Here is a 16,092-nt window from a genome sequence, read left to right on the forward strand (position 1 = left end):
GCGTCCTGCCATGCTCGAGGCTGGTTATGCTGCTGAGGGGGTCCGCTGATGTCCTTTGTTGGTTGGGGCCTACCAAGCTCCTTGCCTCCTGGGTACCCACTGTCCTTGCTCTGGGAGGATGCACTGCGTCCACCTGCCCTGCAAATCCCCCCCCCCATATGCTCCCAAATCCCTCTGGGACCTTGCCTCTGCTCCAGGCCCCATCCCCGCTCCTCGCCCCAGCTGCAGGCAGGCCAAGGCCACACAGCTCGGGTGCTCACAGCGAGCTGGGGCTGCTTCCAGCCAGAGGGTCAAAACGTCCCTGTTTTGTCTTTTCAGTTTGGTTTTGAACTATGCTTTTTACTGCTTTTTGAGGATTAATGCGTCTGTTCAGGGGCCATTGGGAGGAGGAAGAGCCCTGCGGGGCTCTGGGGTCCCCAGGGGAGCAGCAGCGTGACCCCTGGGGAGGTGACAAGCTTCCCCCCCCCCGCAATAATGCCCTAATTAATTATTAATAACCCTACTAATTAACAAATAACCGTGATTGGCTGGAATGGGGGGGGAGGTGGTTTGGACCCCCGGGGTGTGGGTGGGGAGAGGAGCCCCACCCCCCGACAAACCCCGCCCCCACCTGGGCCCCGCCCCAGACCCCCCCCCCCCGTCCCGGTCCCCCCCGCCCCGGCGCGGCCCCGGCGCGGCCCCGGCACCTGCTGCGGCTCCGGCTCCGGCCATGGGCGCGCTGCCGCCGGGCGCGCTGGCGCTGGCTGCGCTGCTGGGTGAGCGCCGCGGCACCGGGCGGGGAGCTGGGGGGCATCCGGCAGGGCTCCCGGGGGCTGGGGACGCCGTGGAGGGGGGATACCGGTAGGACCGGTGGGAAGCGGGGGGCACCGGGCACGGCGCGGGGCAGCCGGGGATGCCGCCGGGAGGAGCGGGGGGACAGCGGCAGAAGGCGGGGGAAGCAGCCGGTGGGACCTGCGGGGCGGGAGGGAACCGGGGACCGACGGGGGGAGCCCCAGGGGCACCCCCCGGCTCCGCTCCGCGTTCCCGATCCCCAGCGGGAGGCAGCTGCCGTTCTTTCGGTGCCCCCAGAGGGAAAAGCAAACGGGGCCGCGGAGTTACCCCGGGGCGGTGCAGAACCCCCAAAGTCCCGGACCCGAATCACCCCGACGGGACCAGGGCGCAGGGATGTGGATGTGCTGCTCCTGGCCTGCTCTCCCCTTCCCTGCTGACAACTTGCTCTCCTGCACAGCGCTGAGCAGAAAAAATCAATTATTTTTTTTCCCATTATAAAACCTGCCGCCTCCCCCCTTGTTTACCGATGCCTCCAAGCTGGCCTGGATGTGCGAAGTGGAGAGGGTTTCAACCCCTCTCTGTCTACGGGCTTTTTTCCTTCTTATCTTCCCCCCCCCCCATCCGTTTCCATCCTTTTTTTTTTGTGATCTTAAGGGAAAGGTTGGAAGTGCTGGGTGTGCTTCAAAGGGAAACAGCCCTTCAAGTTGCTAGCAAAGGAAATGGCCCCCAAAACAATGGCAGTGGCTTGGGATGCTTGGGTGGCATTTCCTCCATGGCGGAACACTGTCTAGGGGTCCCCAGCCTCAGGAGACTGCTGTTTTTCTTTTTTATTATTATTATTTTTTTTTTCCATTAAAAAGCTATTAAAGGGTGCTGGGATGAGCCATTGTGTTGTCTACAATGTAAATTTGCATAGGGTTGTGCCAGGTTGCCTGGACAAAGTCATGCTGAAGTCTTGGGGCATGATGCTACAGGACCCAAATTACCCCATAGAATAGAAATGCGGTGAAAAGATGTTTGGGCACCAAATTGGTGGGTTCGGATGCTTTCAAACATCCCATCCTATGGGGTCCACATTGGATCATAGCAAAACTAGTGATGGGAGAAAAATGGGAAAGAAGAAAGAAAAATGAGGGATGATGCTTGGTGGTCCCATTGCTTCTTCCTTGTCCCCATGTCACTGGCTGAGCAGTGAAATTTGGGGCTGGGCACGTTGGGGGTTAAAGCTGGCTGCCCGTGTCTATCTATAGAAAAGTCACATTTTTTTCCTGATTTTGGCTCTACAGAGGATACGGCACTTTCTGCCCCTGGGTCGTGAGAAAAGCTGCTGTGGGTTTTCCCAACGGGCGCTGTTCCGCGGACCAGCAGCTTCTATCAGCCCATTTATAAATAGCCCAGAGCTGAGGGAGGGAAGAAAACCCCATGGCTGGGTGGGTGCAGGCTCGTTTCCTTGAAGGGCCATGCAAGGCAGTCTCTTGACCTTTCTTCAAGGCTCTTAGGGGCCATTTTTCCAGTCAGATTCCTGCTCAGCCACTGTTTCCGCTCTGGAGAAGCACGAGCCGAGCATATTAAACCCAAGCCGTCGTCTCTCGGTTTAATTTCTGTCTCGGTTTCACATGGCCAGATCGCCTTAATCCTATAGAGTGAGGGCATCAAACGCAATCCGTCTTCAGCCCATTAATTCCCAAGTGGTTAATAGCTTATAGCGTCCGGCTGGGCACTACAGTTTTGGGGAGGATGCTTTTTGCAAGAGGATTTGGGGAGTGGGGGGTGGAGGGGGCATTTTGATGTGGGAGGCAGCATTTTGGGCTGAAATGGTAGGATTTAGCCAGTGGGAGGAGAGGGGGGTGAGGGGGAGAGGGCAGCTCAGTGTTTCATACAGGTGCTGCAGTTTGTCAATGAGGTTGTGCAATCACTGCTAGAGGTCTTCAGGGATTTAAAGGCTTTTTCTGAAGGAAAAAAACTGGCAGATGGGCTGAAGCAGAGGGAAGCCCTCCCCAGACAGATGCTTAGCTCAAGGCAGTTGAATAAAAACCTGAGTTTTTCATCCCAAACAGCAGCCGGATGGCCCTCAGGGACGGCAGCAGGCGAGTGCCCCAGGCACCCATGCCGATATGCATATGCACACCCCGAGCAGCTTAATTTTTTCTATCTGTTTAAAGCATTAGAGGATTTGCAGTGGCAAGGTGGCTAAATCTGGAGCTGATGCCAGCAGCAGCACCCGCATGCCAAAGGGTTTGGTCCTGGTCCCCAGGGAGCTGACCTCTGGTGCTGCATCCCCGGCCTGAGCTCAAGCACCTGCTATTCCAGCACTTTTGGGGGCGATTCCTCCTGCATGAGGGGCTGTGGGTCAGTTCTACAATGAAAAAAAAAAAAGTGATTTTGGAAGCAAGCATCCTCCAGAAAGACAATATCTGTGTTTTGATAGTGTCGCTTCTCCCCAGTGTTCTGGGGGTGATGATGGAGCTGCAATCTCAGATCTCTGTTGCTGAAGGATGACAGAGAAATGCTGCAGCCACAGATTGTTGTTGAATTGGTTGTCACTAGGTTTCAGCGTTAATGCATGCTTGTAACAGCAAAGGGAGCTTGGTCTGGGGTAAGCGCCAGTGGATTTGCTGTGTTTTAGACATTTCCATATGTATGGGTACTAACCAGCGACAGGGAGGATAAGAACCACTGGAAAAAGGTGTCTGCTGAGCTTTGCCACTGATTCCCAGTGGGACTGGGAAAACATGGCTTGGGCTGGCTACACTGGGACAACTTCAGTCTGGTCCTGCAGCCTGCTTTTGAAATAACAGCTCAATGACATAGGAGCTCAGTGCAGAAGTGTTTGCTCATGGCCATGGTAACCCTGTGAGTAATTATATGCGTATTTGTTGCTATCTCTGATCTTGGAAAGATTTCAGGGCTTTATCTTGAGGCAAAATTGATGGGAAGCCTGTGGCCGGGGCTGAGCATCTTGCTGTTCACTCCCTCTTGAGCCAATGTTGGTGCCCAGTTGCTGCTCAGCCCCAAGAACTTGGCTTTCTACCTCAACTTTGCCTGTTGTGCATAGCTTTTGCTGTGCTTTACCTGGGCCGTAAAGATGCTGATGGGCTGAAAATCCTGAATTTTCATGGGGTGAAGAGTGCAGATGTTGGGGGTGATTAGTTTCCAAATCACTGCTTTTCACTCCCAACCTGCTCTGACCCTTTGGCTTCCCATTTCCGACCTTAAATCAAAAATGCGAAACCACTTGTGTGACTCGGGCTCGTCTGAGTAGTTAATGAACCATCCTCTGTATTTTATTTTAACTTCTTTTAATTTATTTATTTTTTTTTTTTTTGTGATGCTACTTGCGTTCAGGTGACCTGCGCTGCTGTCTCCACCATGTTTTCCCCCCTGGGTAGGACTTAAGGTTTTATGTTCTTAGGTTGGGTTTAGCTATTTTTAAGCGCTGAGGTGTCCGCCCTCGCCCAGCCAGGGCTGATTTCTCCTGCCTTTCCTTGGCCAAACTGGCCCAAGTAGGGGACTGGGGGTGGGGTGGGGGGGGGTGGGGTGGGTGTGTGTTAGGACTTTGAATTTGTGGGGGGGAGCCTGTGTTATCAGCTGGCGCAGGGCTTCCTGCCTGGGGCTGCAAGGCGCCCTCAGGAAGTTGCGCTGAAGCCTTGCTGGGGGAAGAGCGGATGAATGCAGGAGGCTAAAAATACCCCCAGGCGCCTTGTTTTCATCTTCCTGCCCTGAAAAAAATCCTGGAGAAGTTTGTGTGCACGCTGGGGGGGAGGCGGGGGGGGGGGATAAGGAGAGAAAGGGGGCTGTGAGAGCAGGGGCTGAGCTTGGGTGTGAGTTAATTTGTGGGTTAAACCCATCCAGGCTGTGCACTGATGCCCAAATCCCCATGTTAGCTGCAAAATTTGCCCCAAATCCCCCCACAGGCCACGAGTAGTAAAGCCCCCCACCCCACCCCCATTTTTTCAGGGTGAGGACAGTGGAATGGGGACAGCCAGTGACATGGGGATGGGGCAGCCGTGCTGGGGTTACCCATGGCATTTAATTCTCAGCCCTGGAGGGAACCCAATGCAAACTGTTTCCAGGCACCCGACCTCGCCTGAGCAGATTATTTTCCAGCTGATCCTTTTCTGAGCAAAGCTGGGAAATAATCCCACCCCCTGCTAGCCAGGCACCCCCCTTCCCTGACCTGTGGCACCCACTCTGATCCCCCCTGCTCCTGACTTTATTTTTGAGGGAATTGATGCTGGGGGGGATACTTCGGTGGGGGCATTGACACCCTCACAGCCCCGTGGATGACACTGGGACGGGGGGGACGGGGGGGACGGAACACAGAAGGCCACACAGCAGTTATTCTGGTTTAGCACTTGTGGGGGTGGCAAAGGACCTGAGAGGGTGCAAAATGATGCGGGGGTGCTGGCTGGGTGCCTGCAATGAAGCAGGTGCTATATGGGTTTCCCCCATAAAAAATGAAATCGCCCAGGGGCAGGAGGTAGCACCAGCCCCAGGGCTGCATGGCATCCTGTGGGCTCCTCCAAAAGCATTTGGGGAGCTTGGGGATTTATCCCTGATGCAACCGGCAGCCTGGGGCAGATGCTTTCCCATGCTTGTTTCGTGGGGGGAAGTGGCCGTGGGAGGGGAAGGCTTTGTCCTGCATCCTCCGGCTGGCCGGAAAGCCCTTCCCATGGCGGGGAAGGAGGAAAAATTTCCTCCTGGCCCAGTCTCCAGGCGATAACATGCTTTTTCTTTCCTTTTCTTTGGAACAGGGTGTTTTTCTAACAATTGGTGGGGTTGTTATTATTTTTTCCTTTTTTTTTTTTTTTTTTTTTTGGTAAAACTGGCACCTGGTGTTGAGTCATGTCCCATTTTCCTGCTGGGCAGGTGTCTGCTCAGCTGTGCTGGAGGTGCACGTGGGGACAGGCTCCGTCTTCTCCGTGGAGGGGCAGGGAGTGGTGCTGCCTGCCTGGTACACCAGCCGCTCACAGAAAAAGCCCTATGTCACGTGGCTGCTGGATAAGGCTGATGCTGACCCCTTCCAGGTGACTGGGGGGACAGAGTGGGAAGGTGCCTACGGTGCCTTCAACATGGGGGATGCTTGTGTTGCCCACAATGTGGGGGTGGTGCCCACAGTGGGGAGGTGCCCACGATGGAGAGATGTCCATGGTACCCACGATGGTCATGGAGCCCACAGGGAGGGATGCCCATGCTGGGGAGTTGCCCATGATGGAGAGATGCTTGGGGTGCCCACAATGGGGATGTGCCTATGGTACCCGTGGTAAGGAGGTGCCTATGGTGGTAGGATGCTCATGGTGCCCGTGGTGGGGATGTGTCCTTAGTTTCCATGCTGTGGATGCTCAGGGTGGGTGAGGATGGAAGTAGCTCACATGACTGCTGCTGCTCCCCAAAATGTGGGGTTTGGAGGGGTTTCCCCTCCTGCAGTGCCATCCAGACATGTCCGAGCAGGAGTTTTCTCTGCGCAGATCCTAACATACCTGGATGGGGTGGTGAAGGTGGAGGAGACAGAGCTGAAGCCCCGCGTGGGGTTCCTGTACCCTGTCCTCACCCACAACATCTCAGTTTTCATCAACGCCACACGGGAGCGTGACTCAGGCCAGTATATGTGCACTGTCAACGTGGTGGATGATGCCACCAGCACGGGCAAGAACGTGGCCGTCATCAACCTCACGGTGCTGGGTAAGGGCCTGCAGGGCACCCCGGTCCCCTGTGCCCCCCTGTGGCCCCGGGGCCAGGACTAATGTAGTGCCTGCAGTGCCGCCAGCCCCCCCCGCCTGCCAGCTTCGGGGCAGCCCCGCGGTGGGGGCCAACGTGACGCTGAGCTGTGCCTCTGAGAAGGGCAAGCCCTCACCCGCCTACCAGTGGCAGCGCATCGCACCCACCCCGCAGGTCTTCTTCCCCCCTGCCCAGGGTAAGGTGGGGCTGGGGGTGGGGGAAAGCTTTGGAGGGGGGGAGAGGTGGAGGGGCTGGGGTCGTCCCCTGAATTCTGCCTGCTCCCAGCCTTGCTGTGCAAAGGGGGGAGGAGAGTGAGCATCCCCGTAACCTTGCCCCCTGCTATCCCTGCTGTACCAAGGTGGGTGTGGGGCAGGGGGGTAGCCATGGGGCAGCACCCCAATTCCTCCCCTGCAGACCGGGCTAGGGGCACCCTCAAGCTGACGAACCTCTCGCTGGACATGTCGGGCCTCTACAAATGTGTGGCTGAGAACCAAGCAGGGTCAGCTGAGTGCCGCATCATCCTGGAGGTGCACTCAAGTAAGTACGCGTCCGCAGGACTGGGGAGGGGGGCACGATCCTCGCAGCGAGGTGAGGGAGAGGCAAAGCTGCCCCTGCCACTTCTCTCCCCGCAGCCAGTGAGGGGGCCATCATCGCTGGTGCCGTGCTGGGTTCCCTGGGCGCTCTAGCTACTGTTGCCTTCTTTGCCCGCCGGCTTGTCGGCTACCGGAGGAAGAAACGTGATGGCCAGGAGGAGGCAGCGAATGAGATCAAGTGAGGGCAGCCCCCCACACACCCCTACACCCCTCCCCGGGACAGAGGTTCAACAAGTTATTGCTACGTCTTGGAATTAATGAGGGGGGGAGATTTCTGGTCATCATTAGATTTCAGAGTTAACGAGGATATTTTCCACCTCTGTTCCCCCTCCCTACTGGGTGAATCCCTCTTTCTGTCCCCTGCATGGGGGGGGCTCCTGTGGCTCATCAGGTCTGAGTTCTTTTGTTGCTTTGGGGGCTGGGGAGTGTCAGCCAAAAATACAGGTGATTTTGGGAGTGCGTGGTGGGGAGCAGCCGGATTTCCAGCAGGTGTTGCCATTCTCTCCTCTGTCCACAGGGAAGATGCCGTGGCCCCCAAAACCCCCTCCTGGACACGGACTCCCCCCGCAGATGCCATCTCCAAGACCAGCACCTTGTCTTCCATTGTGGGTGCCCGGGACAGACCCTATGGGGCCTCACCCCTCTCTGACACTGCCTCTGTCCTCACAGCTGCTGGCAGCTACCGGGGACCCCACCGGGCTGGGGGATGCCCCCCCCCCACCAACGGGGCCCCCTGGCACCCCCCGCAGCCCCCTGCCACTCCAGGGGGGCTGCCCCCCTCCAGCCTGGCACGGGCAGGTGCCATCCCTGTCATGGTGCCAGCACAGAGCCGGGCCGGCTCCTTGGTGTGACCCCCCGAATAATGGGATGTCCCCCTCTGACATCTCACCCTGCCCACTTTTGGGGGCTTTTTTCCACCTTTTTTTTTTCTTTTAAGACACCTGGAGCAGCTGGACTTGTCCTGCGGTTGTTTAATGGGTGTGGGAGGTGCCCGCGCTCCGGGTTTTGGTGGCCCGAGACTCCCCGCCGATGCCAGCACCCCAAAACAGCCCCAACTGGAGGAGGGGTCCTCTTATTTTTTTTTTTTTTTTTTAATGTATCAGTGGTAATGGGCATTTTTCATAAACGAACATTAAAGGTGTTGGGAGGCAGGGGGGGTTGGAGGTGGCTATGGGGGGAGGTGGGAGGAGCACTTTTTTTAGATTTTTTTTTTTTTGATTAAAATGCTTTGGGCTGATTTTGTGAGGATGTGGTGGGTTGTTGGCCCCATGTCACACTAGGCAGCCAGGGCCTTTGGGGTCATGCTGACGGTGTGTGTTAGTGCACCACTTGACCTGCTGTCCCTCGCTGTGATGTCACAGCTTGCCATGTCTGCATCGCACCTGCCGTGACCGGTGGTGTGATGTCATGGGGGGGGCGTGTGGCATCACAGCGTTCAACTCTTGCCTGTGTGACTTCAAGCCGGCTGTCACGGGTCCATCAGTGATGTCACACATGCCTGCATGATGTCACACCCACCATCATACATCCAGTTGTGACATCAGACACACCTGTATGATGTCACTCCAGCCACCACATGTCCTGTGGTGATGTCACAGCGCCCACCGAGGGCTGCAGAGTTTCACCAGAGCTAGCTCTCGTCCCCCAGGAGTGCCACGCACACTTGTGTGATATCATGCTGGCCATCACATGTCCACCAGTGATGTCACACATGCCTGTATGACGTCACACAATGTCACACATTGAGTGCTTGCCAGTGACATCATGCGTGCAGGTATGGCATCACACCAGACATCGTGGTTCTACTGGTTACCCCACCCACCCGTGGCTGTCACAGCTCCACCAGCATGACCTCACTCCCTCATCGTGTGATGTCTCTCCCGGTGCTGTGATGTCCCCATGGTGGCAAGGACAGCCCGGCCTCTGGCAGGGACCTTTATTGGGGCAGGGGTGAGGGGGGGCCCCAGCTGCGGGGGCCCAGGGGATGCATGCGGGGTCAGGGCAAAGCGGGGGCTCCTGCGCCTTGACGACTGAGGGGGCTCGGCAGGGCGGCTCCGGTGGGCCCTGCAAGCAAGAAGAGAGCAGAGCAGTCAGACTGCATGCATGGCCCTGCCTGTACCTGCACCCTGCACCTGCACCCTGCTCAAGCCCTGCTCCTTCATCCATCCTGCACCTCCTCCATGTCCTGCCTGCACCCTATCCTTGCAACTTCTCCCTGTCCTCCACTGCCCCTGCTCCTACCTGTCCCCTGCCCTGTCCAGGCAGCTGGGGCACTTAGGGTGACCTTTGGGTTTGGGGAGCAGAGATACCCAGCCTGGGCACCTTTTTTCCAAGGACCTCAGTGGGGAGTGGGAGCTGAACCCAGCTCACTGTGGGCTGGAGCTGACACAGGAAGAGACCCTGCTCAGGTGACTCAGAGAGGCAGTCCTAATGAGCCTTGTGGCCTTAACAAGCTTTGCAGCATTGGCAATCGGCAGCTGCATCTCTGCTGCATCCTTACTGAATTTTCACTGCAGTTCCATTGCACCCCCACCAAATGCCCATCTCATCCCAGGTCCATGCCCTACTGCATTGTCATTGAATTCCAATTACATCCCTGCTACAGCCCCCCCTGCATCCCAGCTGCATCTGCACTCCAGTGCCCTGCATGGAGCTGGGGCAGCAGCAGGATGGCACAGCTGCCAACCCCAAAGCAGTGTTCGGGGGTTGGGACTGTTCCCTGCACCCCCGGCACCCCCAGCATCCCCAGCCCCACAGCCCTGGTACCGTGGGCGCTTTTAAATTTCCCTTTTCCTGCCAGGAGACTGTGACACAGGCTTTTAAAAATAGCATGTGCTGAGGCGAGGCGTTTGGGGTGGTGTTGCTAAGGGAGAAATTCAATTCAAATCTAGGGCTTTGCCTTCCCCGCCGTTCCTATGCTAACTACTACGGCGCACCCGCAAAATTAGGGCAAGGCAGGGCTGCCTGAATACCTCCTGCTTGCTTTTTGACTCCTGGAATAAGAAAAACCCTTCTCCAGCCCAAGTGGTCCAGCAGGAGCTGGGATGGGGAAGGCTACTTGAAGAATCCCTGCTTTAAGAGTAAGGAACATCAGGGGGTACCTAGTCACCATTGCGGAGGTCTCCACCACGGGTGCTGTTGGCGCACTCAGCATCCTTGGTTTTCCGGTCCATCTCCCCCTCCTTGATCTTCTTGCGGGTCATGTGGCCACGAAAGCTGGCCTGGATCTTGGCCGCCGCCGCATTGGCATCGGGGTCGTCCAGGGGGATGTCCAGGATGTCCTCGTCCAGCTTTGTGCAGGCTCCCTCCTGCTGACAGCGAGGGGCAGTTACGGGGTGGGGTCCCTGCTTTGCCCTATGCCAGGAGCTCCTAAACCTGGTCTTTTGCTAAAAAAAAATCAAGGTCCTCAGGGGACTCATGGTGCATGCAAGCAACAGAGCATGGTTACAGTGTCAGAAAGATACTTTAACCCTGCTTTTTCCCATCACTACCTTCCAATACCACCCTGCCACAAACACCATCTAGACAAATGCACTGCTAGGGCCAGATCCTGGTCCCCTGAGTGCTTCAATACCAGGAGGGGCCATCCAGGGGAACAGAGGGAGGTTTTGCGGGGGTCATCACTTTCACCCTGCTTTGCTCCTGCTGACTGCCCAGTCTTTTTAACCAGAAGTGCTGCAAAATGCTGAAAATCAATGGGAAAATTGGGAAGGAGTGGTGGTGGCGAAATAATCACATTTATACCCTGTTGAAAATGCACAACCTGTGCATTGCATCCTGACCCCAAAGCATGTCTCCTTATGCAATGGCCCCCCATATAACGCCCTGCAGCCCAGCCCCCTCCTGCCACTGCAGTTGGAGTGGTCGACCCCCATTAAAGTTATCACTGCTGAGCAGTGGAAACAGGTGAAAAGCTGGGGAGGGAAAAAAAAAAAAAAAAAAAAAGCACATATAGCATTCAAATGGGACCAGAGGGGGTTGGCACTGGGCACCCCACTGCCACTGCATCCTTCACATCACCACCACTGTTTGCTTTAAAGGACTTTTTGAAGAGTTTTTTTGGTTCTTTGCAAGCTGCATGTTTGGGCTGGGGGTATGGCAGCCGTGGCTCATCCCGCCCACGAGAGAAAGCACCCAGGACTGATTCATGCAAAAGTGTGCACCCTGGCCAGGTGTGTGTGTGTGTTCCTTTTCTCACACGGGCTCTGTGGGAGCACTGGGGATGCATGGGACACTAAAGCCCTGCACTGCCTTAGAGGTGACACGATGTCACTGCAAAGTGGCACAGGAGGCACCGAGGTTTGTTGAACTGATGGAAAGGGGGACAGGAGCTTAAGTGGCAGGTCCAGGGTGGAAATGTGATAGGCAGGGTGGAAATGTTATAGGCAGGGGGGAAATCCTATACCCGCAGGGGAAATCCTATATCTGGGGTGGGGGGGTGGGGGGGGGGATTTGTATATCCATGGCGAAATCCTATATCCAGGGTGGGCTTTGTCGGGAGGAAATCCCATATCCAGGGTGGGCTTTGTCGGGAGGAAATCCCATATCCAGGGTGGGCTTTGCCACCCCAGATGCAGCCAGAAGTGCTCTAATGCCAGCTGGGGCAAAAGGTTTTTTTTTTTTTAAAAAAAAAAAAAAAGGGAGAGAAAAGGGGGAAAGGCAGGAAATTAAAAAAAAAAAAAAAGGATGAAAAGGGGAAAAACATATGTTCATTCTGCTGGATCTGCTCTCTGAGCCGTCTGGTGACTGGGTGGCAAGGGGGGCTCACCCTGGGGTGAGGCTGGAGGGTGCAGCACTGCGATCCCCTCTGTGAGCAGGAGGAAGCACCAGATTCTCTCTTGGCTGTAAGAAACCTTCACTGCCTCCTGGAGAGGCTTTTGGGGGGACATAATGCTGGAGAAGAACAGAAAGAGGGGTCTGACTGCTGGGTCTGGGGAAAGGGGGGAGTTTCCTGCCCTGCCCCATTGGGATGCCATGCAAAACTGGCTGGAAAAGGGATATTTGGAGTGCTTTCCTCTGAGCCCCGGCAGCACCCATGGGAGCAGCAGGGATCTTGGGGTGCAAGGCTTTGCAGCAGATCTTGGGGAGGGAATGGAGTTGGTTTGGCTCCTGGGTGCTGCACCCACAGTCCTGCAGCATCGTCCCCCACAACAGCACAATCCCCCCCCCCCCCCCCCCCCCCGCATCCCTGCCACCGTGCCTTGCACAAAAACAGGAGAAAGAAAAAAAAAAAAAAAAGTAATTAAAACCAGAAAGCCGGAGGGCGCGAGGTACATACGTTGCAGCAGTCCATGGTGGTGAGGGGCTCACGCAGGGGCTCGCTCTCCCGGCGCAGGTGGCAAGTTGAGCGGAGCTGCTTGCCTACGTAATGCGCTTCCTCGGGGCGAGCCTATCAGCCCACCTCCCCGCCAGCACTGCTGCTCCTGCCAGGCTTGGGCTTTAGTTTTTTAATTTTTTTCCCCCTTCTCTCTCCCTCTCTCTCTCTCTCTCTCTTTCTCTCGCTGCCTCCTCCAATTTCTCTTGCAGCAACTCCCCTCGCCTCCAACTCCCTCCTAATGCTTAAAGGAGCCGTCAGCCTGCGCTGGGGCTTCATGCAATATAAATCCAGCAGTACAGATGATGCTATCAAATATTTAATGGGATGGGCTCTGTGCCTATGGCATGGGGCTCTGGGGCTTGTAATAGGGCAGGGGGCTGTGCTTTGTGCCCAGCGGGGCTGATTTAATAGGGTTGTGCCTGAATTTGCGCTGATTTGGGGAGGGGTTGTACCAGGGTCATGCACACATAGCTGAACTTGCAGCAAGTGGGGGTTATGTGACTGCTTGGGGGTGATACTTAGCTCCCACACTGGGGGCTTTGCCCCCAGGTTTGCTTTTGTGGGAGCAGAGGGAAACCTTTCCACACCAGCTCTGACCTACTTAGAGCTCAAACCCAAAGGAGGGCCAAGGATGAAGATGGTGAGGCCGGGTAAGCACACGGGGCATGCCTGCAGCAGCATCTCCTTCCCAAGTTTTGGATGTTTTCTATCAAAATATCTGAGCCCAGCCACTTTCCCAGCCCTTGGGGACAGTGCGCAGACCCCTCAGACCACACCAAGATGGGGGACCCACAGAGCACCTTAGGGGGTGCAGCCTGCAGCCCCCTGCATCACCCACCTCACATGCCTCGAATCCGTTTTGGGGTTGCTAAGCAACCACTAGACTCGCCAGTGGGCTCCGTGCACTGGTGTTTGCTCCAACCAGCCCCCAAAACACGCTGAGCCCCTTCTCCCCCCCCCCCCCATGGACAGGGACCCCTGGGCAGGCTGGTTTGTGGGACTGCACCTGCTGTCCCCCACCACCAGCTCAGGGGTCTGGTGGCACTGACCTGCCTCTTTGATGGCATCACCAGTACCCCTGTTCACCACCAAGGAGGTCATCATCCCTGATCCATTGTCATCACCGTCCCCATTCCTACCACTGTCACAGTCCTCACTGCTGCTACTGCCACCATCCCCATCTCCGTTGCTGTCCCCATCCCCTCCCTTTATCCCTTTCTTTATCAGTACCACTGATCCCATCCCTCTCATCATGCCCACCCATGTCCCCATTCCCACCCCCGTTCCCACTCCCCATCCCTGACATAATTCCTCTCATCATTCCCACCTATGCCCCCATGCCCAACCTTAACACCATCATTATCCCTGTCCCCATCCCGATCCTTGTCCCTATCACCATCCCCGTTCCTGATCCCATCCCCATCCTCATTTCCCTCATTGTCTTTGTCCCTGTCCCCCTCCCCGTCCCTCACCCCATCCCCATCCCCACATCCCCATCCCACTCCAGGGCCCAAGAGGGGGTGGGAGGGGTCCACAGCTACCGCCCCCCCCAGGGCGCATCAGCCGAGGCAGCACACAGGGGAGCAGGGTGCTGGTTGAGCATCCCTTGAATCCCTGTGAGCCACTCGCACCCGTTCTCCCTGAGCCAGTTTCGAGTTGCTGCAAATGCCACCTCTTCCCACCAGCGAGGGGAAAAAAATAGCTGCGCTCCCAGCACCGATCTGCTCCTAAAAGCCTGCTCCAGCTTCAAGACAAAGGCTGCACTGCTCAGACGGCGCTTTTAGATGGGAAACCAATCCCCCTTCCCTTTTTAGAGCCTCCAGATTGATCGCTGGCTCATGGCTGCCTGCTCCAGCAAAGCAAGATGAGGCATTTCTTGGGGAGCTGAGCGAAGCTGGGGTGATCTATGCATCACGGGGATGGCTCCAGGAAAATCTGTGCTAGTGGGAAGGCCCCCCCAAAATCACTGTGCAAAATGTTGGGAGCATCATCCAATTACATGCAAAACCTGAAAAATTCCACAGTTTGGGTGGAGCTTTGTCCCAGGTCCCCCCCCAAAACCTGCTCCATCCACAGGCCCCCAGTCCTGGCAGAGCCTCTTAGCACCGCGAATCCCGCAGGCTGCGGAGGAGGGATGCAAAATGCCAGAACATTTCTAATCATTAGCAGCGTTTTGAGCCTGAGCCAGCCTGTGCATTTTCCTACCAGGGCTGTTGCTCATAGTGGGGGCCCCCTGAAAACCACCCGCCCTGGGTGATGCTTTCCAGACACTCAGCATCTCCTAAACATGACCCTGGGATGCAGAGGTAAAAACTTATGTCCACGCAGTGCGGGGCTGGAGATGGGTGAGCATGTCACACTTGCAGGGGATCACACATTCCAACTTGGGGACACGCCGGTACTGGCACCGAGCACTTTGGGGAGCGGCAAGTGGAGCTGGCAGGGCTGGCAGTCAGTGAGGCCGGGTCACTGTGCAGCGGCTGGCACTGGCCCCACACGGGGTCCCCGCCAGCTGTCCCCATCCCTCCTTCCTGTTTTTCTCAGGCTGCATATGGCAGCTCCCAGCGCCAGCTCTGTGGGGTGGCATGGCTTCCCCCCGAGGTAAGCGGAGGGGGGTGGGGAAGAGGCTGCAGACCCCCCCAGAAACGAGCAGCCCCCCATAACCTCGTTTTCGGTGATTTTGGTTTTTGCTGGGGAAGCCTGGGTTTCATTGGTGCTTCCAAAACATGTCCAGGAGGAATCATACCGGGCCCCCCTCAATCACAGCAGAGCTAGGAAGGTGTCTCAGCACCTCATCCCCGCTCTTGTTGGGGTGGTGGTGGAAGAGGAGCAATGTCACATCCCTCCTTCTTACAGGGACGGTATTAAATTTTGACAACCTCCAGGGATGCAGGGGCCTAAATATAGAGTATTAAATATCATCTCAAGGCGTGCATCTTTACAGAGATATTCTCCCTCCTTCGGTCATGCTGGAAGGGCAGGGTGCACTCAAACAAGCTCTTAAATTTGAGCTTTATGTGGAGAGACCTCAGGTGAGAACTGCTAATAACTGCAGGGACCTTGGGAGATGATTAGTTGAGGCATTTTATTAAGTTCTTATTATGGAAGTGCCTCAGTGGCAGCGTGGGAGATTATTTTCTGCCCTGTGAGACCACCTGGTAGAGAAATTTAGGTTTTCCAATCGTGGCTCCTCATTTTGGGTTAGGACGTTTCCAAATGGGGGATGAGGCGATCGCTCGGGCTGGGTCGCGAGGGAGGCGTCCCCGTTACAGGGACCCGCTCGGAACCCGCTCCCGGGCGGGCGCTGGGGGGCTCCGGGGGGGCTCCGGGGGTTGCTCCGGGGGGGCTCCTCGCCTCGCGACGCGGCTCTGGCCGTGCCCGCAGCCGCAGCGCCGCCCGCCCGCTCCCCGCCTCGGCCCCCTCGTCCCGCCCGGCGGCGGAGCTCTCTGGAGGAGGCCCGAGGCCCGAGGCCCGGCTCCCCTCCGGGCCGCTGCCGGAGCCGGGGGCCGCTGTCCCGGCCCTCCCGGGACGGCCCCGAGCGGGCGGCCCCGGGGCTCGAACCGGCGGCGACACCGCCGGGAGGGGCGGGAGGGGCGGGAGGAGGCCCCGCCCCGCCCCGCCGCCAGGGGGCGCCGCCCCTCCCCTGCTCCCGCCGCGCCCGCGCAGAAGCCGCCCGGGGCCCGACGTGCGCGG

The 16,092-nt window shown here is 57.1% G+C and overlaps 2 protein-coding genes across 4 annotated transcripts; one reads left to right on the plus strand and one right to left on the minus strand.

Moving 5' to 3' along the window:
- The first annotated feature begins 668 nt into the window (after window positions 1-668).
- Window positions 669-7,945, plus strand: ESAM (endothelial cell adhesion molecule). Of its 2 annotated transcripts, XM_082778008.1 has the most exons (8): window positions 669-755; window positions 4,117-4,156; window positions 5,641-5,798; window positions 6,240-6,453; window positions 6,530-6,685; window positions 6,904-7,026; window positions 7,122-7,260; window positions 7,600-7,945. In XM_082778008.1, exons 2-8 carry the CDS (start codon window positions 4,141-4,143, stop codon window positions 7,931-7,933), a joined length of 1,140 nt encoding a protein of 379 aa, XP_082634134.1. In that variant the 5' UTR covers window positions 669-755; window positions 4,117-4,140; the 3' UTR covers window positions 7,934-7,945. The 2 variants fall into 2 exon arrangements, with proteins under 2 accessions (XP_082634134.1, XP_082634133.1); XM_082778007.1 differs by lacking the exon at window positions 4,117-4,156.
- Window positions 7,946-9,007: 1,062 nt separating this feature from the next.
- Window positions 9,008-12,609, minus strand: NRGN (neurogranin). Of its 2 annotated transcripts, none has more exons than XM_082778009.1 (3): window positions 12,361-12,609; window positions 10,184-10,393; window positions 9,008-9,146 (listed from the first exon to the last, which is right to left on the minus strand). In XM_082778009.1, exons 1-2 carry the CDS (start codon window positions 12,373-12,375, stop codon window positions 10,184-10,186), a joined length of 225 nt encoding a protein of 74 aa, XP_082634135.1. In that variant the 5' UTR covers window positions 12,376-12,609; the 3' UTR covers window positions 9,008-9,146. The 2 variants fall into 2 exon arrangements, with proteins under 2 accessions (XP_082634135.1, XP_082634136.1); XM_082778010.1 differs by having other exon boundaries at window positions 10,184-10,390; window positions 12,361-12,589.
- Window positions 12,610-16,092: the final 3,483 nt, after the last annotated feature.

This window comes from Aythya marila (genome assembly GCF_965140915.1).
Source record: "Aythya marila genome assembly, chromosome: 23".
In the NCBI taxonomy this organism is placed as follows: Eukaryota; Metazoa; Chordata; class Aves; order Anseriformes; family Anatidae; genus Aythya; species Aythya marila.